The sequence below is a fragment of the Pantherophis guttatus genome, chromosome 1 (genome assembly GCF_059756535.1).
Source record: "Pantherophis guttatus breed Tessera chromosome 1, ASM5975653v1, whole genome shotgun sequence".
Lineage (NCBI taxonomy): Eukaryota > Metazoa > Chordata > Lepidosauria > Squamata > Colubridae > Pantherophis > Pantherophis guttatus.
This window is the reverse complement of record NC_142063.1, coordinates 308,138,018-308,160,941: the sequence shown is the minus strand read 5'-3', so window position 1 is coordinate 308,160,941 and position 22,924 is coordinate 308,138,018. Positions and strand designations below refer to the sequence as shown.

General features: G+C 35.3%; 1 protein-coding gene across 6 annotated transcripts in view; it reads right to left on the bottom strand.

The window, feature by feature from the left end:
* Positions 1 to 22,924, bottom strand: part of SLC8A1 (solute carrier family 8 member A1) — a 287,632-nt gene that overhangs the window by 224,153 nt on the left and 40,555 nt on the right. For all 6 annotated transcript variants that reach the window (XM_034427508.3, XM_034427507.3, XM_034427511.2 and 3 more), the window contains exon 2: positions 6,065 to 7,892. In XM_034427508.3, coding sequence (XP_034283399.1) covers positions 6,065 to 7,854 — 1,790 coding nt within the window. In that variant the 5' untranslated portion in view covers positions 7,855 to 7,892. The remainder of the gene's footprint in view (positions 1 to 6,064; positions 7,893 to 22,924) is intronic.

Here is a 22,924-nt window from a genome sequence, read left to right as displayed (position 1 = left end):
CAAATATATATACTATACAATATTCTTGTTCTCTACAATGCATTTTTTTTTCTTTTACTTTTCTTACTTTTGGAATATATCAGTGGCTACCTGATTCAATATTCTTTCCCTTAAATTATACTGAAGAATCCATTTAATTCAAAACTTCATTTCCAGAAAGCCTGGCTTGACAGAATAGGGGACTTGGCTGCAGTGGCCAAATTAGATGCAGTGACCAAATTAGATCGAGACAGATCTCTAACTGAAGATTCTGCAGGCGGCCCTTAACAGCCTAACCCTAACCCAGAGCCCCTTCAAAGTTGATCCATTTTTTAATATACTAGAAAATAAAAGTCTGATACAAAAGGGGATAATCTTATTCCATGTAACAAATTAATTTAATCAAACATAAATGAAATGAAATGAAATCTAAACATAATCAAATTTAGTTTTCTCCTTGGCTTCATGTATTTGTTCCCCCCTGGCCCATTTCGGTTAGCATGCCTGACAGGCTACTGAAAAGCCAATTACAGTTCTTAGCCATATAAGGACAAAAAAGAAAAGACAGGTTGAATAACTAAAATCTTTTCACTGAACATTGTAAATAATAATTTAATATGTCCGAATGATAAATGTTACTTTTCATTGTTTTGAATGAAGTTGCGAAGTTGACAGTATGATAACACAAGAAGCTGTAAAGCATGACATATTGTATACTTGTCTGTGTTATATCAAGAACGGCACCTAAATTCTAGATCTTACATGCATATACACAATGAAGTTGTGGAGCCTGGCAGGGAAATGGCAAAATTCTATGAAATAATTCTCCCCAGCATATCTCCTGGAAGTTTCTTCAGGATTTCAAAGATGAGTTAAACTTTTTGCAAATAATTTTATTTAGTTTCAAAAGATATATAATATAAATATTATAACTCAAATGGGAAAATACCATAATCCTGTTGTGTGTGGTTGATCACTATTTCTGCCATATAATATAAAGGTAATCAGTAATTTTCTTCTTCAACAGCTATACTCTTAAAAATAGTTAAAACGTTACAGCTGCAATTTTGATGCAGTAATAGTGGCCTATAACATAAACTAGCACACAGTGTATGCCTTTAGAGCATTATTTAAAAGCAGTACACAAATAACTGTATATCATTATTGCTACCTCCATCATTCAGGAGTGATATGGATATAGTGCTTTGGATCCAGGGTAGCTTTTCTATAAGCAGGAGGGCTCCATCAAACCACAGAGGGACTGAAAATACAAGGAAAGTTTTTATTTAAAAGGGAAGGTCAGGGTTATTGTTAAATATTTTTTCTTCCATCTTTGACGTCCCTCTAATGCTATTTTGAAAGATTCTCTTGCTTATGGAAGCAGACAGTGGATAGGAAATGGAATTGATGAAATCTGTTTTCCACCTTTATTAATGGTCCTATCCTTCCATGAGATTAGATTTCCTTCTTCCATTTGGAGCAGTATTAGCATTTAAGATTCAAACATATTACTCTTTCTCATGTCAAATTCTTGATGAGCAATTTCAGAAGTGTACAAAGCTGATTGATTGGAATATTGAAACTTCTCACATTCAGGTGAAAAATTTAAAAATGAAAGAAGAAAACAAGTTACCACAATTACTGAATCCTGGTGCATAATTTTAAGTTTTATTATGTGTGTTCCTTAACCACTAAAAGGGAGCATATGTCCATATTTGGAATTGGCAAAACAGCAGATATTAGAAGACTGGTCCATTCAAAAACTTTAGTGTGTGGAAGATTTTAAGTAATGTGAATATTAATATTAATATTTAAGCATAGGGTTCCTGAGGACAGCTAGACTTTTAAGTATAACACCATTAATTAGCAAGCACGTGGCATAGTTTCAACTCTGTGTTAATAGTTAAGCTTCAAGAGAAATTTCATCAGATAGAACCAGCTGAAGGTTATTGTTTTGTGATTGACAGGTAAAGCAAGGTATATATTTTTGTCTTTGGGCTTTGTAACCAATCATGATTTTAGACATTTGTAGCTCCTTGCTGCTTGATATGTACACTCTGTTTCCTTACCCACAGAATATTACTGAATGTATCAGAAAATAAATTACATATTTTTCTCCAACATAAACAATGACTTTAAGTTTACCCTGAACTTGTTTGATATGCTGTGAGAAAAAAATAAACAGAAAACATATCATAATGGATGGGAATCATCCATAGACAGAATGAGGCAACCTTTTTATATAATTGGATTCCGGTGAAATGAATGTAAGAGACTGAGAGAAACCATATTCATAAGAGCTGGGCCCCATACATTCTATGGATGTAAGTCTAAGAATTTTAGACTTAAAGCTCACCCAGCATGCAGCTCTGTCCTTTTTAAACCCCCTTCCTTTTTATAAGAATTCTATTCACTGACCTATCTGAGAAATCATTTGTTGTTCAGATGCTTATCATGTACAATTGGTTTCTTATTACAAGAAAAATCATAACAACAATAAGATTACTGCTATATTGTATAAAAACAACTATGTTAAAATGTGGAGTCAGTTAAAATTGGATTTGCAGATGGGAAAAAACTACTGATGGGAAAAATTTTTGTTGTTAAAATGACTATTTTACCCAGAATGCTATTTCTCTTTTAGACTATAGACAAGAGCAACTAAGATAATCAAAGGCCTGGAGACAAAACCATATGAAGAACGGCTGCAGATTTGGGGTCTGGCTAGTCTAGAGAAAAGAAGAATTAGGGGTGACATGATAGCAGTATTTCAGTATTTGAGGGGCTGCCACAAAGAAGAGGGGGTCAAATTTTTCTCCAAAGCACCAGAGGGCAGGACAAAACATAATGGTTGGAAACCGATCAAAGAGAGAAACAACCTGGAATTAAGGAGGAACTTCCTAACAGTGAACAGCTTGCCCTCAGAAATTGTGGGCGCTCCATCACTGGAGGTTTTTAAGAAGAGACTGGACAGTCACTTATCTGAGATTGTATAGGTTCTCCTGCTTGAGCAGGGAGCTGGATTAGAAGACCTCCAAGGTCCTGTGCTGTGCTGTGCTGTGTTAATTTTGATTAAAGGCCTCTCCTTTAAACTATGGCAGAAGGATAGATTTAAATTTACCTGAAAAAAAAAATGAAGAATTAAATATAAACTTCTACAAAATGCGAAAGTGGAGGTCTTGGTTTGCCTGATCTTAGACTGTATTATGTTGCATGTTGTTTGGTATGGTTGAAAGACTGGATGACTCTGAGAATTGAAGGCTGTTAAATCTTGAAGGTTTTGATCTGACATTTGTGTGGCTTGCTTATTTATGATATAATAAGATAAAGTTTAACACAGATTTTAAGAATCATTTTATTACGCAGTTGATGGTTGTATCTGGGTGAAGTATAAAAGAAGACCTTCCGCTAAGATATCATGTGGATTTCACCACATGAAGTACTACTATACAGGAAAGAGATGTTAATTGAATCCAAATGGATTACATATCATGACCTATTGTTATTGGAAGAAGAAGAACCTAAAGTAAAAACTAGGGAACAACTAGTAAGTGGTGGCTTTAACTGTGATAGGTTTAATCATAGAATATTTGAAAGGTTTAAACTTGATTAAAAAGTTTTGTTTTTGCAGCTGACAAATCTGAATTTGAATGGAATTTAAACTCGGGAATAACCACTTGATTTCTAAAGTTTATAAAATACTACTTAGGATGAACTTGGAAGATGAATATGTTAAGGATTGTATGATAAAATGGGTAAAAAGCCTAGGTTATAATATAACGTTAGATCAATAGGAAAATACGTGGATTAAGGTTTAAAGTTTACTTTGAATTACAGTTTGAAAGAACAGTTTTAATAAGATAATATATATATTAATGGTATTTGACTCCAGACAGATTGGCAAGAATGTATAATGGAATTTCCAATAAATGTTGAAAATGTAATCAAACTCCAGTGGTGGTCTTGTAAACATGCTAAATCAAGCGCAAATATTAATGAAAGCTTTCTTTTATGTATTATTGATATACAGACAAAAAAATAATTTGGAACTTCATTTTTCTATATGATGATAGCTGTAAGAACTGTATATGCCAAATATTGGAAAGAAAAAGGAATACCAACAGTGCAAAAATCTCTTAAAATGCCTCATTATTTTGGATATAATTTTCTTTCCTATTTTCCCATTCAGCTACTACAAGCACAGTGATACCTTTAATGAATGTAATCTACATTCTTTTATAGCCAGCAGCAAATCTTTCATAAAGTTATGGAAAGTATTACTATTAGTCTCATTTCCTCTGTATCTTTTTCTTTTCAAAAAGACTGGCGGACATTTTTTCATTTACATCTAATAAAAGGTCATGCATCTTTAATAAAAAATGAAGCAGAGATTCACTAAGTCAGCTGACAAGTCCCAAGATCAAAGGTTGGTGCTTACAAAGGTGCTCTGCCTTTCTAACACTCCTCAGTGATGATACACGGACTGCATTTTATATGCACTCTATTTAATCAGCAGAAACATCTATTTTAATTTGTTTATAATGTAAATTTTACATCCTGGTATTGTTGGTTTTCCTTTGTATTTTATAGAATACAAAGGATTGTTTCTCTTTTTATTTCTTTCCACACAATTCAAGGTTAAGAATACAGGAAGGGTAATGTTTTAAAATATTACATAATTTCCTATTGCAACTGCCCTTATACATATTTCACTGACACATTATGCATTCAGAAAGAAAATCAAAGGCTTAGTTTATTGCTGTGTGGTGTGTGTATGTATTTGTGTGTGTATGTGTGTGTGTATGTGTGTTTTTATGAATGTATATACATACACATACACATACAGATACACATACACATACATATATATATATATACATGGGAAAGGGAGAGGGAGAGGTCCTATTCACTCACGGCTTAATATGGCTCAGTTGCATAGAATTATACAAAACGTCCTTGGATTCAGCACATATGTTTCATGTGTTAAGACTAGGTGTTGCGATTGTGAGCTGCCCGTGTTAGGCTTCAAGCAAGCAGAATCAATTTAAATAGTCCAGCCATTTTGTTGAAGTGAGTTTTGGGATGAGGATATATAAAACTATATAAAACTATATATCCTTCCCTCTGCTCAAAGAAATGGCTATAGGACTTCAGCCCTTTTTATTCTAACAACATTATCTGTTATCAGACATACTGTAAGATAGTTTGGGCTGGCCCACAGTTACCCAGTAAGTTTCATGATCAATGGAGACTTGATTTTGGCTGTCATTGCCTGAGCAAATACTTAAACTACACATTAGCATTTTTTTCTTTAGGAAGTATCAGCTGAAAAAAAGATGTGTGTATTTGTGTGTATGGATTCCCTACATACATGGGAAAAAAAGTGAGAGAAGAAAAGTTTCCTAGCAGCCAGGAAATGCTTATCAGCAATGCTTCCTTTTTAACTGCTTTCATATTTGTAAACTGTCAAACTTGGCTGCCTCGCCTAATTGGACCTTCCCCCACATGGTAACATTCACTTCAAAGTGCAAACTATAAATGTTTCATAATGTCACAAAGGCTAATGACAACTCTCTCTGAACTTGCAACCTATCTGTATTTATTAGTCATAGTCTTTTGTTTTTGTTTTGTAAATCCTAAACTAGTTCTGAATATAAGGCCTTCTTGACTATGAGATGAGTCTGTGGTATGTGATATGTCTGTGATATGTCTGTGCTTACAAAAGGAAACTACAATTTTCCGTACTGCTTTTTATTATTCTCAGTTAATAATGACTGGAATTTCTGAAAGGGTGATGAGGTCATGGAGTAGTTTCAATGCAAGACACGCTTTTGATTATATTCACATTCAGAATTCACTCTTTTTGATAGCACTCACTCTTTCACATACATACTATTTCATGACACACATAAAATCTTCAGGACAGTCCAACAGCATTTTGAGCTATATTTTAAAGTAATGTCACTCTACAAGCGTCTTCAGCTTTTGATACAGCATTAATTATGAAATGCTCTAAATAGAATATTTTATCAGATAGACAAGCAAACAAACACTTATAAACCCCCAAAGGTTAAGCACTACTTACACAATCTCATCATTCTGAAATTCAAGCTCTCCACAGGTGTCCTCGAAGTCCTCTCCGCCTCCCTTGGCTGTGCCTTCAATTGTTTTGTATGGCACAATAACATTTCCTCGAGCTCCAGATGTCCGTAGCACTTTCACTTCCATGGTCCCCACACTCTCACTTATATGAGTGACTGGTTCCTCAAAAGTAAATATGCCAGCATGATCATCGTCAAAGATTGTAACCGTGGCTGTAGCAGGTGACCCCAGGCATGCCACAGTTGCAACATGGTTGCCCTCTAGAACACCTTCTTCAGATCGTTCTGACACTTTCACATTATTGAGGTGAACAAGGAAATTCTCATCTTCCTCAAATATGTCATCATCAATTATACCAACTCTTATTTCTTTTTGTGTCTCACCTGGCTTGAATACCACTGTCCCTTCAGTGAACTCGTAATCAGACCCTGCATTGGCTGTACCATCTTCTGTTCTGAAATCAACCAAGACTGTTTTGGTCAAATCACCACCTCTACGGGCAATTGTTAGAGCTACTGTGCCACAGTTCTCAAGGCACTGGTAGGTGCTCTGCTCAAAATAGATCTTACTGACAGGGTCATTGTCTGCCACTTCACAGTTGACTTCATGCATGCTGACTGCTTTTCGTGCTTGGTCAGCTGCATGTCGCTTCAATATGTTGCCAGCTCCAGTCATTAACCGAGTAGCCTGAATGCGATAAAAGGCGCGACTCTTTTGTTGCTGACTCAGAACTTGATAATTAGCTAGTTCTATTAGCTGTTCAATCTCTTTGTCTGGATGCTTCTGTTTCAATTCCTTCAGGATTCTAGCCATTTCTCTCCTTGCTTCTTCATCATCTTGATCTTTCTCATCCACCTCTAGGACCAGAGTGCCATCCAAGAAACTTTCAACATGGGAATTAACTATCTTTCCATCCATTTCAATATCAGCCTTAGATTGCGGCCCTTCACCCTCATGTTCAATTATCATGCCTCTCTGCTTTCCAGCTCTGTACTTCTTGTAGACATACTTGTAGAATAAAAGCCTTCGATCAGCAACCCATGCAAACACGACACAGATAGGAAAAAAGAAGAAAGTGAGTAAACTTTCCCAGACTTCTACTACTCCAGGTGATATAACTGACAAAATTAAATACAGCCAAGTATAGGCAAAAATGCTCCAAGCTGCAGTGACAAAAAACACACGAAGATGCTTAATCTTCCTGATTTCTCCATCAGGAACAACATAAACACAAATGGCTATAATGACAAACATATTAAAGGCAGCACTTCCTACAATAGTGCTTGGTCCAAGGTCTCCTGCCTTGAAGCCATGGCCACACACTTCAATGACAGATAGGAGGATCTCAGGTGCAGAAGAGCCCAAAGCCATCAATGTTAAGTTCGATACAGTTTCATTCCAAACTCTTACTGTTGTCTTGCTGGTCTCACCGTTGGGTTTCTTGATTGTTATCTCTCTCTCTTGGGAAGTAATAACTTCTATGGATGACATGAAACGATCTGCTATAATAGACACTCCTAGAAACATGTAGACCATGGCCACAAAGTATACAGTAGCTCTTGCTATTTTATCACCAAATGAAGGATCTTGAGGTTCCCAAATTGGCAAAATTACACCTTTCTTACAGAAATAGGTACCAGAACATTCTTCTGAATGATTGGTTTCTTCAGGTTGATGTTCTGTATGTACTTTGTCCACATGGCATATCAAAAATGCAACAATTAAAAGGAGAAGACCACCAGGCAAGGCAGTTGAATTCCTTAATCCCATCATGATTGTTCTGTCAGACCAATTTTCAAAGGTTTTCTAACCTGCAAAATACAAAAATGTGAAATATATTACCAACATTCAACTGAAGAAAGCTAGAGCTTTTTTCTTTCTATAAGGTTCACCGTTTTACATAATCTTTTACCTTCTAGGAAAAAAAATCCTGAATTTACAAAACTGAAGTCCATAAAGTAATTTTCAATTGCTGAATTATATTTTTAAATCTATAGATCTACTCTCAAATAATAGTTTTCTATTCAACTTGTATTCAGATTAAAGTCATTGAAACAATGGTATAGGTTAATGGTATAGGCATAATGGTGAAGACACAACTATATCATTGCTGAAATTGTATTTTCTGTTTTATAAATAAATAAAATACAATGCCATATTCAGTAACGTGTATCATACAGAATAGTTACGTATAGTGTTTCTAAGATGTGTGGACTTCAACGCCCAGCGTGGCTGGCTGGGGAATTTTGGGAGTTGAAGTCCATACATTTTAAAGTTGCTAAGGTTGAGAAACACTAGTCCAGCTAGATGTGACAAAGCTTGAACTGTTTTCCATACTGTCTAGATACGTATGGAAATCCCCAGAGCAAGCCCAAACTTTCTTTCTACAATCATTCTCAGAATTATTTATTTCTATTCTGTGCATTATATCTTTTATCTACTAACTGATCCATAACAAGTATTTCTCTTTTATATCAAGACCATTAGTGTTTGCTTAGGAATATTTAGGAAAAAATAATTATTTTTTTTTGAAAAGTCTAAGTAAACAGTATTTTATTTTTAATAATATTTTCCCAGATTTCATCAATCTGAGACTTGAAATCATTCTTACGTAAAACTTACAAATGCATAAACTTCCATGGTTAAAGCATTAACATTGGAAACAGGATCAAACCACTAGACATACTTGGGGTTCAAATCAGCAGCCCAGTCCCATAGTCCTTTTATCGAAACAATATGCCTTCTTACAATTCAGACATGAAAGGGAATAAACTGATTTATTTATTTAGGATATTTATAACCTGTCTTGAGCTTTCTCAGGAAAAGTAGCAAAGAAATACAAAAGCTAAAAATAGAAGGTAAAAAATCCTAGATAAAAATAAAATTCCATGGAAATGTAAAGACACATCTCAAGGCAAAAATTAAAACATATTTTAAGAGTTCTGATTTCAGAGACCTCACTGAAGCTTTCAAGTAAGCTTCTTGGGGAATAGCAGGGGATCGCATCAATTCCCAGCATTGTTGAGCCAAGGACTCACTAGGACCTTTTTTAAAAAAATAAAATAAAAAAGTAAAGTAAAGTAAAGTAAAGTAAAAAAGTAAAAGTAAAAGTAAAAGTAAAAGTAAAGTAAAACAAAACAAGACTATGGACACATTGTCACATCCTCCTATTACAAATACCTCTAGTCCCTACTCTAGGTAGTGCTCTTTACCAGATCCAACTCTGAAAGAAGCACTTGTCAAGGCAGGTATTCAATCGCCTTTCTATTGCAATGTATTTGTACTTCCACTTGTTAACTTGTTATAGATTGCTCACAACAAAGAGAGACAGACTCTCATTAATAAAACTGGAAGCAGAAGTAAACACACCTCCCTGGCTGCAGCATCCACAGATTCTTTTGTTGGAATGTCCAAAGCACTTTCACACTATTGATGCTTGTTTTTATCTAATTTGTAAATACTATTTTGTATTTTTAAATGGTTTATACAATATTTTATATATTTTATAAAATGTTTACAAACATTTATAAAGGTTTGCTTTTTATAGTAGGCTTTAATTAACTTTACACTGCAGAGGCCTTTTTGATGCATAGCATAAAATTAGAATAAATAAATAAACAAGTATGACGTTACATGTTTCTTATATACTGTAATTAATCTACTGAGGTAGTTATAAAGAACGATCATGTCAGTAAGGTCTATTTTGAGCATCAATAATGATAATGAATACAGCATGAAATCACAGTGATAAAATAGCAATTAGAACACTAACATTCTAATCCATTAAAATGACTTTTAAAAGACCTGAAAATAAAAATAAAAAAGGCCTTTGTCTAATATTTCAAAAAGAGTAATACAACACTAGTGTTCGCAAACAAGGCACCACAATCAAAAGATTTTCTCTCTGCTTGAAATGAAGCTATGGGTATCCTAATTCATAAACATGGGAGAAAATATTGCTTCACATAATGTTATTTATTATTATTTATTTTATTGTTTAGACCTCTGTGCCTCCCATCTGTTCTAGAAGCAACTAAGATTAATTTTGTGTAAGACATTTAAATAAACTGTTGGTTCCTGGAGAAAAATGGTAGAAAAATCTAACTATTACTACTGCTGCTGCTGCTGCTGTTAGTACTACTACTGCTAATTATAATTATAGTGGAATTTTTGAATTACTGTAGACTGAGAAGTTCAGATGGCAAGTGCAATGGAGATTAGTATTGAATAATTTTAGTCAGCAGTTTAACTGCCAGGCTTTGAAGAAGCTGATTCAGGATCATTTCCTAAAACAGTCCCAAATATAATAATACATTACAATAGTCAATACGGAAATTTAAGAATATGAACAATTGTTATAAAACTCTATTTTGTTAGAGGCACACTTGGTATATCAGCTTAAGCCGATAAAAGGCGCTCCAAGCTCCTGAGGCAATATCTGTTCCTTAAGTGAAGCACAACTACTTTTGGAACAGGATAAACATTACTTACGTGGATAGGCAAACCACTCACAAAAAGGATTATTTCCATCTTCTTTGGATTGAATCTCAGTTGATAAGCTCTCATTACCCTGCCCAGGTACTGATTCAGAACTTCTACTGTCTCATCTACATTAGATGAAATGGAAAACTAAAGCTGGGTGTCACCTGCATATTTGGTGACACTCCACCCCTGTCCTTGATAACCTCCTACATAGGTTTCATGTAGATGTTAAAAATAATGCAGTCTTAAACATAATCACAGGCCTAAGGATAGTCACAATGCAAATCAGTAATCCTTCAGCACCCTCTTCTCTAACTGGCCATTCAAGCAAAAGCAGAACTAGAAAGGTTCTGTCCTAAATGGTTTTTCTGTCCCAAAAGAAACCATGGTCAACAGTATGGACAGAGATGTCTAAGACACTGAATCAGGTTATACGCCTCTTGTCCCTTTCCCAGGGTAGGTCATCCAACATGAAAACCAAGCAAGGCAGTTTCTGTTACAAATTAGGCCTAAAACCAGAGTAAACAGAATCTATGACTTCTGTTTCATTGAAGTGTACTCAGTGTACACTCAGTGCTGATCAGCAAGCAATTGCCCAGGGACCTTGCTCATCCTAGAAAACAGCTCTGGGAGTCACAAACCAAGTACCTCTGGAGGCAACCTTAGTCTTAATATAACATTTTAAATATTACTCTCTACTGAGTACACAGTTTCTTTGCAACGAAAGTAAAAACGGCGAGATAGGCTGCAAATATATTTAACAAATAATAAAATACAGCGGAGTTTAAAAGTTTATGAATCATTTTGAACTTACCATGTTTCTGCATAAACAACATAAATTGTGATCTCTCCCACATGAATAAACAAGTATGTTTTCAATTCATTTGTTTAATTGGGTTCTCTTTAGTTAAGAGGACTTGTGTGGAAAAGCGATCACATTTAGATCATATTTGGTAAAAATATGATTAGATCATATTTAGGTAAAAATATTGAAAATTCAAAAGTACTCACAAACTTTTAAGCACTACTGTATAATAAAGGAATTGGTTTTACCTTTCTGGAAATTCTGTGAAAGTAAATATCTACGTAGTTCTGCACTTATTTTTAATGTGCTTGATAGCTCTTCTTGTTCATACTGCAGGCAGCATTAGCAAAATTTGCTGACCAAAAAGAAGTTGCTTACTTCCTTTGCTTGGTGAGAGCAGGAGGTGTTAATAGATGCCATCTGTGGCATCACTTAACTATTATTTATGCAAATTGTGGCATTAAAAGTGGCTTGGGAATGGCACTTTCCTGACAGGCTCAAAATACACAGACGACTGAGGAAGCTAATTTTTGCTGACAAAAAGGGCTCTTCCCAACTAAAGTTAAAGTAAAGTTAAAGTTACAAAGTTAACTTAGGCTCAGGGGACAATGAATAGATTCACAAAACAGAACTACAGAAGGGGCAAAGTAAGAGGTGTCCATGGATGCTATCTTTGGCATTTCATTAGTTACACAAATTGTAGTGTGAAATCTGATTTTTAAAAAGCTGGCTGTTGGGAACTTGAGATTGCAATTGAGCAGCAAGCTTTTGCTTTATGCTTAACAAAGAGGGCAATCTAACTTACAGCACTTAATTAACACAGCTCATGGGGCAGCCCATACAAGAAAAATATACAAAAGTAAAACTGTAGCAAAGGGTCAGACCCAAGGAGTTACTGTGGGTGGGACTACAGCAGGGGTGAAATCCATCAGGTTCTGACAGGTTCTGGAGAACCGGTAGCGGAAATTTTGAGCAGTTCGGAGAACTGGCAAATACCACCTCTGGCTGAGCCCAAAGTGGGGTGGGAATGGAGATTTTGCAATATCCTTCCCCCAGGAGTGGGGAGGGAATGGGGATTTTGTAGTATCCTTCCCTTGCGACGCCCACTAAGCCACACCCACAGAACCGGTAGTAAAAAAAACAGATGGCAATAAGCCAGTCCATTAAATCCAGAGTTTAATATAAAATATCAATACATGTTTATATGGGGGTGGGGGTGTTAAATTATAGCATTCACTGCCATCTTAAAACTTCTTCCTCAGCAATTTCTATTTGGATGAAGCTCTGAAATCAAAACTATATCCTAAATTTACTGGGAGGGAAACTGGGAAAATATAAGGAGCCTACTTTCTTTTGCTAATGATAAATCTCCAGCATTCTACTTTATATTAAATTAGCAAGACACAAGTTGGGTTCCTCTGCTTTATGTATTTTACTTATGTTTAAAGTATACCCATCTCCCTCATACAGCAACTGTTACTATAAAGGCTTTATGTATCCAAATTGTTTGATTGTTTGAATGCTGCCCATCTCGCCAGAAGTGACTCTTAATTGTTGTATACTGTCCTTGTTATGACATTCATTCAACACATCAAACATTACATAATCCTTTACTTCTGAATTCTCACATTTTCTGTGCTACAGGAAAGCATAGCGGCTAGAGTTTATTAAAAATATGTTGCAGAAGACTACATATGACTATGATTATAGTCATATGATCATAGACCCATAGGTTTAGAAAGGATCTTCAAGCTTCTCTAGTCCAGTGATGGCTAACCTTTTCTGGACTGAGTGCCCAAAGCAAGCAAGCACCCGAACCTCCAAAATGCAATAAGTGTGTGGCTCCCACGCATGTGCCCACTCCCTGAACATGTGCATGCATCCCGCATGGACCCCGTCCCCCCGTGCATGTGTGGCAGAGACCCAAAGACCAGCTGGCCAGCGGGAGGCGTGCACGTATGCACAGCAAAGCTGAACTGGGGCACTGGCTTGCGTGTCCACAAAAAGGGCACTGCGTGCCACTTCTGGCACGCGTGCCATATGTTTACCATCACGGCTCTAGCCGAACCCAATGCCTTTTGCAGGAATTCTCATACCGTCCTGGACAAATGGCTGTCCAATCTTTTCTTGAAAACCTCCATCATCCTTAACTTCAGGAAGCAGGCTATTCCCTTGTTTAACAGCTCTCACAATCAGGAAATTTCTCCTTAGTTTAGCCTTCATATAACTGTTACTTTGCCAAACCATAGTCATAGTACTCTATGTTCACATTTCTACTATCACTGTCTCATTACAAATGCCACTTCTTCAATACTTTTGAATAATTATGGAGCACATTGGATGGCAGTGAAAATCTCTGCCGCTATAAAATACAAGGGAATATCACTAGGTTTTAAATGGAAGACAGAGTCCAAATATAATAATTGAAATACTGATTTGAGATCCCTGTGTTACAGAACACAAAGATAATACCTTGATTCATACTGTCCCTTTATTATGGATTGTAAGAGCCTAGCACTTAATCAATTTCATGCCTATTCAGTACCAACTGAAGGATATATAGCACCACTAGGCCACATTGACTAATTTTATGGGTTTTTGACAAAGCTTCCAGTGATCACCAGAACAAATTACTATAACTATATTTCTCCTTAGCCTCTACCTATAATCTGTAAGACCAGATGCTCCATCTCTTTTCTGACTCTACTGTCTTGCCCTTTATCACCTGAGATCCTTCAGTAACGGTCTTAAGTTTTGCTAACAAACTGCTTTTGCTGCCATTTTCTCTGCTACAGGAATATTAAATAGCAAAAAATTGTTTGTGTAAGACTTTATTTTTTACTTTTTTCTTACAATTTTCCCAAAGGAAAATTTTAAAAAGTAAAGTAAAACTGAAAGTATAAATTAACAAGGTGTCAAGTTTCCGAAAGATGGCTTTTTAAGTACAGGTAGTCCTCGAGTTACAACCACAATTGAGCTTAAAATTTCTCTTGCTAAATGAAACATTTGTTAAGTGAGTTTTGCCTCATTTTACAATTTTTCTTGCCACAGTTGTTAAGTGAATCACTGCAGTTCAATCTGTCTTCTCCATTATCTTTGCTAGTCAGAAGGTCACAAAAGCTGATCACATGACCCTGGAACACTGCAACTATCATAAATATGAGTCAATTGTCAAGCATCCAAATTTTGATCACCTGACCATGGGGATGATGCAATGGTCGTAAGTGTGAAAAACAGTCATAAATTCCTTTTTTCAGTGCCATTGTAACTTTCAACAGCCACTAAATGAACTGTTGTAAATCAAGGACTACCTGTACATTAACAATACAGTAGTAAGGCTCACAGACAGACTGTAATTAGACTGAGTATAAGAAAACTTCCTATGATGTGAATAATAATTCAGACTTATTATGTCTAACAGTCCAATTCTATACTAGGGAAATTAATGTGATGTCATCTGGCCAAGCCAATCTTTCTAAAATTCATGCTATCGAAATTCAGATACCATGTCAGAAAAATAAAATGGAAGGTGACCACTGTTTTGAAAACTATGAAAATCATGTCTGGAGTAGCAACTATTTTCTCATCTAGAGTGAGATTCCACGTTTTAATTTTGTAGTTAAAAAGAACTGGAAGGAATCCCCCCCCCACAATCTATCCTAGGAAGCTATTTTATATGCAAGTATATATGCTTTGGGCTACATTTCATTTCAGTAACTGAACTAATATGATAGCAGCAACATAATAACAGATCTCCGGTTATTTTTATAAGCTTGGGTGTTCAGTTGCATCATATATAATGAATCAGCTCTAACTGTTAACACTGTGTGTCTGTGAGGGATTCTGAGTGAGTGGTGGAAAAAGAGAGACAAAAAAAGAAAAAGAAAAGAAAAAGAAAAAAAGAAAGAGAAAACAATTTAACACAGAATATTATTTAAACAAATTACCTTCAGTGATAATACATTTGACCATCATGTACAATTGACTTTGACTATAACACTGGTTTTTTTTTTTTTAAATGATTAATCTGATACACTTGCTTAGACACAGATTTGGTATGTCCCCAAATTATGCAAAAATTCTGAAGAAGCAAAGCTGGTGTAAATGTGAAATCCCTGCAGCAAGAATGGAAAGAAAAAGGGTTAGGGTTAGGGTTAAGGAATTATTGCACTGAGGGTCAGTGTGTAAGGTGATATAAACAGTGCAATTTAGACCAACTCCAGAGCCTTTAAAAGACTTGACCTATGGCCAAAATTGCTGTACCAAAATTGATGAATAAATCACCCCACTGTTTGCTTGAAGATTCATTTACATTCTAGAACTTTCTGAATCAAATTTTAACTGACCAGAAATTATGAAGATTGCACCTTCTTAGCTGTCTTTTTGTTATACCATGTGACAGGTTGGAGGAAGAAAAGATATTAATGTAGTGTGAACTCTGAATCTGAATCTGAATATGTTGTACCCCTGATATTTAATGCAAAAAAAATGCTTCTTGAGTACATCTGATCAATCTAACAGATCTGTTATATTTGAAATACTCCTCATAACTGGGCCAAGGGGTGGGGGAAGCAGGAGGAAAACTCAGGGCTGTATGCAAGATACTAATGGCCTCCTGTGAAATCTATGCTGTGGAAAGAGCCATGGCTCAATGACTCAGCACATGCTTTGCATGCAGATGGTTCCTGATTCATATACCAGATGAAACAGTAACTTCAGATTGCTTCTGTATTAAAGCTGTCTTTGCAGTTACGATTTTTACGTACTAACATATGTAAAAATGTTAGCCAAGTATGAAATGAAAAGCCAAATACCTGAATTTCCAGCCTGCTAATTTTTACATCTAATCTCTAGTTTCTGGAATGCCTGGAGAGCCATATAACTGCAATTCATGCTAAAGCTGTATTCAAACAGTGTAATAACCTATGATTTACCATGACAAGAATGAGTCAAGGCAATTCTCTGGCTCATGTGCACCCCTCTTCTCCTTTGGCATGGCTGCAAGGAGATCAGTAGCTATCTCGTCTAATTTAAATTAAACTTTTTTTTTTTTTTTTGCTGTCTTTTGAGTCAGTGTTGATTCCTGGCTGAACAAATCCCTGCAGTTTTCCCAACAAGATTGCAGAAGTGATTTGCCATTGCCTGCTTCCTAGACCTGAAAGTAACTGGCTCAAGATCACACAGCTAGTTTTGTGCCTAAGGCAGAACTAGAACTGAAGAGTTTCCTGGTTTCTAGCCTAATGCCTTAACCACTGCACCAATGGCTCTTGATATTAACTATGGTTAACTATTATATTTGATCTCTAAATCATGATTAAACTGAATTATGTTTTCTGAATCATCTAGTTATATGGTCCATCATCTGAAATTGACTTATTTAAAGTATTCTACACTCAAGACTAACGACAATTTGTCAGATTTAGACGACAAAACAAGCTACAGTTCATGAAGTCTTTTTTTAAACACATGCAAATGTTGAAAATCAAACTTCTTCAAATTAAAGATGGACAATACTAAACTAATATATATATATATATATATATATATATATATATATATATATATATATATATATATATATATATATATTAAACAATATATCCATAACATTAAAATAGATAAAATATCAAAGGCTTTGGACACAATTTACAGACTTCTGAAAGACAACAGGAGACTGCTGCTACCTGAAGAGTTTATAAGCAGAAGTTCCATTATTTGGGGCACTGTCTTGTTATTCTGATAAGGTAGAAAAGTTGAAACTGGTCTTACTACATGTGAAACAATATAAATTGCAAACAGGGAAGGAATCAACATCTTAGGCAGTGCTAAAAAATTCTAAGCAGTTAGTCAATAGCTGCATACAAATTTGGCTTGAGTACCTAAGAATTTTGACCTACTTCCCATTCTTCTGCAGGACTGATGCACACTGATTTTTTTCTAGCTTTTTCTTTATGTATATGGATTAATCTTGACAATCCAAGAAAAGTGTGTGTATGCATTGCCATGGGAGATTGTAGACCTGGGTTGGGCCAGGATGAAGCTCTAGTAACTATATAGATTCTATGTCTGGTCCCCAGTGAAATGTTTTTTTATATGTTATGGTTTTCTGCCATGCTTCTTTTACAGTATTTGGTGTTTTAAACTCTTATTAGTTGCCCCAAGTCACCTAGCAAGTGGGCAAGGACATAAATTGAATAACCTAATGAATAAGTAAATAAATGCTGAACTTGGCTTAAAACTAAAATACAAATGTTCATTTTTAAGGATGTTGAATTATAAATCAATATTCCTTCCATTTATTCAGAGATACTCAACTTCCAGAAAATTGGGGCATTTATTAAGCAGTAGAAGGCATAGTCATTCTCTCACTGGGTTGACAAACTGTGGTGGAATAGAAAATATTGAATGGCTAAATTGTAACTTAGGTCAAAAGCACTTTTGGAACAAAATAGTAAATCACTAGGCTGTATGCATTTGTTCACCAGGCCAGTAACAGTTCTTGGTCAGAAACTGAGTGCCAAAATACGAGAATGTATGCTATGATTCCTGGAAGATGTTCAAGGTGAATCCGCAAGAAAAATAAACTTCATAGATGGGAATCTGACATCCAAAACATTTATTTAAATGTAACAAGTGTCTGCATTTAGAGAAAAATAAAATTCAATGCAACATAAGATTCTCACAAAAAACCCAATTTCATACAAAAACACTTCTATTGTGTGACTCATAAACAGCAATACCTTCAGGCCTTCCCCTTCTTTTTAACAAACATAATATAGCTCTTTAATGTAAAAAGTATTGATATTAATTTTATATGCTATAGAAAATGAATGAATGAAAAAATAAATACATATTTTATTTATCTTCATCATATCTGCCACATTCTTCAGTGGGTTGTTGTACGCTACTTTGGAAATGTCAAGATCAGAACAAAATACAACAAAATACAGAAATCAATCCAAAAAGCAGTACAATAGCACATTAAATAATAAAATGCCTTATCAATAAAATAAAACTTAAAAGTGTTTAAAAGTCTGACTTGTTTTTTAAGCATGTGTCTGGCTCTGGAAGAATAACAAGGCAGGTAACAGACAAGCTTCTCTCAGGAGGCCATTTCCCAGGTGATTGTACACAGGTGTATTTCAGTTGCAGTTGCAAGATTTGGAAAAAGAATATTTACTTAAAGATTTTTGCACTGATTCACATATAGAAATAGATAAAAATTATAATACAGACTTTTCAAAAATGTCTATTTAAAACATGCTTGAACTAAACACACTAGAGATATCAAACTGTTGGCTCTTGTATAATGTCAGGGCTTTAATTCACATATTTATAGGAATATGGAACTATATTGGAGCTGTATTCAGAACACAGTGAGATTACCCATTCACTCATGTTTCGTGTTCTATTAAGAAATCAGCAGCATGGGGTTTCCCCATTAAAATGCTTCGGCTAATTCTAATGATATCACAGTTTCTCTAGCAGCATTATCACAACACTAGGCCATACAATTATATTTATTTTTACACCTCTGTTATATTCCTTCCACACAGACTTCTTCAAGGTAGCATACTTTAGTTGCAGAGAGAACACATATTTCATGCACTCAAAATAATTTTAAAAATTGTTCAGTAGAATAATTGTTTTCTATTTTAAATATGCCTCAAATGTACTGGAGTCACAACGGTTAACTAAATAAATTGAAGATGCCCTACACTGGCCAACCTGGGATGGCAACGATGACTCTGTTTTGACTATCACTGAGTCAAAAGCCAAAACTGGGCACATCCTCAATTTAGTTTTTTGCCATGAAATAGTATTTGTAATATCCTGTACATGGGATAAGTTAGTTACTCTGTCATGATGGTCAGATTATCCAATGGTGATAGTCTGGCCATTTTTCTTTCACTCCACCATTTTCTTCCTGAAGGATTCAGTAATCCAGTAAGTTGGTCTGCCCCTGGGGATTTATGGAATCTAATGGGATGTTGAATGCTTTAGAAGAATTTCCAGAATACCTGCATATTGTTTGGCACCATGAAGCCTGATAGCATGTGTCATTCTTTGCTGCTCTGGACAATACAACATGCAAACAGAGGCTATGGTACAAATGGTAAAAGATTCATCATGGAACATCTGTGACTGTGCACAATCCTGTCTACTGTGTGGAAGGCTTAATTTGTGGCCTCCACTGCATATTCAAGGAGCTGTCTTTTGCATGAAGGGAAGACAGAGTTTATAAAAAAACATTATTGGAGGCCTTAAGTATTTGTTGTGACAGATTTGCAAGGCAGCTTGAGGACAGAATCCTTTTCATCTTGACTTTAAATGCTGCTTTTGTTACAGAACACACTGAGATCTAATGCACCATCAGATCTAATTCTGGATGGAATGGAAACATTTTTAGATTTTGAGAGTGTGGACAAGATGTTTATACTTGTCCAGTTTGTCTGATCTATACCTCTGTCCATCTTGCCTTATTTAAATTAGTCAACTGAGCAAAGTGGATCTAAGGATTACTAAATACATCTTTAGATAATTAATAGTGCCATTAGACTCAAAGGGATACAATCATGCACTCCTGGTTGCTTAATAAGTAACTTTATATGAGAGGGAGAGGGTGGGAGGAAGAGGATCTATTGATCCTGCTTCATTTTTAGCAGCCACTGATATCATTAACCAAAAAATTTTCCTAGGCTATCTCTGGACCTGAAGGTGCTGAATTATAATAGTTCCATCTCTACTAGGAAAAATAGCCTCAGAGAGTAGTATGAGAACTTTCTCTGCATTCTAGCAAATATTTTATCCCCAGTGCAATTGTAGGAGGCAGTCATCAGGAGTTTCTTGAGTAGCTATCATCAATACACAGATGACACCCAGTTCTACTCAGTTCTACTTCTCAGAAGAAAGCTGTATGTGTTTGAAAGCAATAGCTAGAACACAGTGACGAGGTGAGCAAGGTAATAATAGGAGGCTTAATCTCGGTAAGAACGTGTGGGTAGTGTTTCTGAAATGGAAATTGCCTGTTCTGAATCAGTATTCCTGCATCTTTCAGAAAAAAAACAACAGACATTTAATTTGGAGGTTCTCATATTTATTATTATTCAGGTGACTTCTGTGACCAAGAATATCAACTGCCAGCTTCACTTGTTATACAGACTTCCTTGGACTGGAATAATCTAGCTATAGCTGGTTATACACTGGTAAATCCATATTGCACAATTATAATTTGCCTTCCCTTTAATCTGGAAGTAACTACTGATAGAGTTTGTGATGACGACACTGTTGAGTAGGGCATCTGACTGTGCATGTTCTGCTAAACTGAATTAGCTGCAACTACTTTTAGTGATATGGACCGGATATGAACTTTTTATGTATATACTAAGTGTGAGATTTCTGGAAAGCTCTCCTGATCGTTAAAGTATTACCTACTGCACATGCTTCCTTTTATGAATATTAAGTGAATGGTTGTTTAGTTTTCCTTTTCCTCAGAATTTTTTAGTTGTTATGTTTTTATGTTGTTTTAACAGTTTCTTTCGGTATTTTTTAAAATGATGTACTATAAAGAGCTTCAAGATGAAAAGCAGTAGCATATGAAAATACATCCAGCAAGTAAATAAATAAATAAAGATCAGTCAAATGCTTCAGGAGGCTATCATAGTTGATTATCTTAAAAATGGTGTTGAAGAATTAACAGAGGCAATCTATCCATGTCTTGATGATCATCTATGAAAGTAATCAAAACAAGCTGTTTCTGGTGCAAAATGAGTTAGAATCCAGATTATAACAGATTCAGTCTAAGCCTAAGGACTTCACCCCAAGAAAATAATTGATTAAAGGCTATAGTTGAGATAATGCTGCTGTAATAATGCAATTTGACAACTTTTACAGAAGATATACCTAGACTGGAAGATTTTAGCATTGCTAACTTTTAACTTTCCACGGAAAAAGCATTATTCTTCCACTCACCCTACTGCCAATAACTCCTCAATTGATAAGATAACTGTTCTTCTTTTAGCAAGTTGTAAAACTGCTAACATTTGCAATCTTCTATATGAATTTGGTAATACCAAAATTAAGCAGACTTATTTAAAAATAACCACCAAGCTTTTTCCAAAAATGGACAAAAGCCCAGAGCATTCTGAACATAATTTCAGTGTAAAACATCTGTGGACAATCTTTTTCTTTCCTCTATTGAATATTTTATGTTAGAACTATTACCAACCCATGACAGGCCTTTCTTTCTTTATCCAGTAACCGTTCAAAATAAAATCAACAAGCAAAATGTAAACATAGTTACCTAAATATGCCTCACTATGGATATAACATGCAAAATGAAAAGTTTAGACTATCATCTGTACTGGAATCGCAGCCAAATTGACCAGGCTCAGGACTTGATTTCCATAATTAATTTTTATTGTTGTTACTGTTACTGTTGTGTATTTGAAATTAACATTCCATCAGCACTGCAGCACACTATACAAGAAAACAAACCCAAATAAGGTCATGTGTGCCTCCAGAATTAAGTTAACTAAATTTAATACTATTCATCAAGTTCCATAAATTTGCAGACTTTTTCTTGCTAAAAATTCATTTGTAAAATATGCTTTTAATTGTTATGAAAAATGATGTTTAATACTGGTAATGTTTCTATTTGTTGGACTATTATGAATTGCACTGCAATTAAATTAGAAGAAGTACATTTTATATTCATAGAACACTGATTATTGCTTTAAAAAAAGGTTAACACCATGCTATTTTACTGAAGATTATTCCAAGACAGAATGTGTTCTAACAAACAAAACACTGTTATGAAAGAATGAAAAAACATATATCAATATTCAAATTCCTATTACCTTATTGAGCATAATTTTAGTTGGATAGCAGCAGAAGTAGAAAAAAGCAGCACAAAGAATCAGGAACAATCTTTGAATTCTGGAAATTTTATTCAGGCATCAGCCTGGTTCTTGAATAATCTTTTTCAGCTTTATGGCTAAAAGCTTGCTTACGGTTTTGAACTGTGATTGAAAGGAAACTGAATTTTGTACCAAAAATTTGTACCGTGTTTGTTTGTTTTTAGAAATAAAAATTAGAGGGTCCCATTTCTTCATTCCAAGATTTATTTATTTATTTTATTTATTACTTTTATTTCTATACCGCCCTTCTTCCGAAGGACTCAGGATGGTGTACAGCCTGATTAAAAGCACAAGGACAGACAAAATTTAAAAATTGTTAAAATTATTAAATAATTGGCCCAATTTTAAAACTCCCAAATTTAAAATCCCATATTTAAAACCAATTAAAATCTTTATATTGATAGCCCAGCCTGGTGGAACAACAAGGTTTTGAGGGCACAGCGAAATACATGGAGATCGGAGATCTTACGCATTTCAGGGGGCAGTTCATTCCAAAGGGCAGGGGCTCCCACAGAGAAGGCCCTCCCCCTGGGTGTCGCCAGTCGACATAATTTGGCCGATAGCACCCTGAGGAGACCCTCTCTGTGGGAGCGAACTGGCCGGTGGGAGGCTACTGGTGGCAGAAGACGGTCTCAAA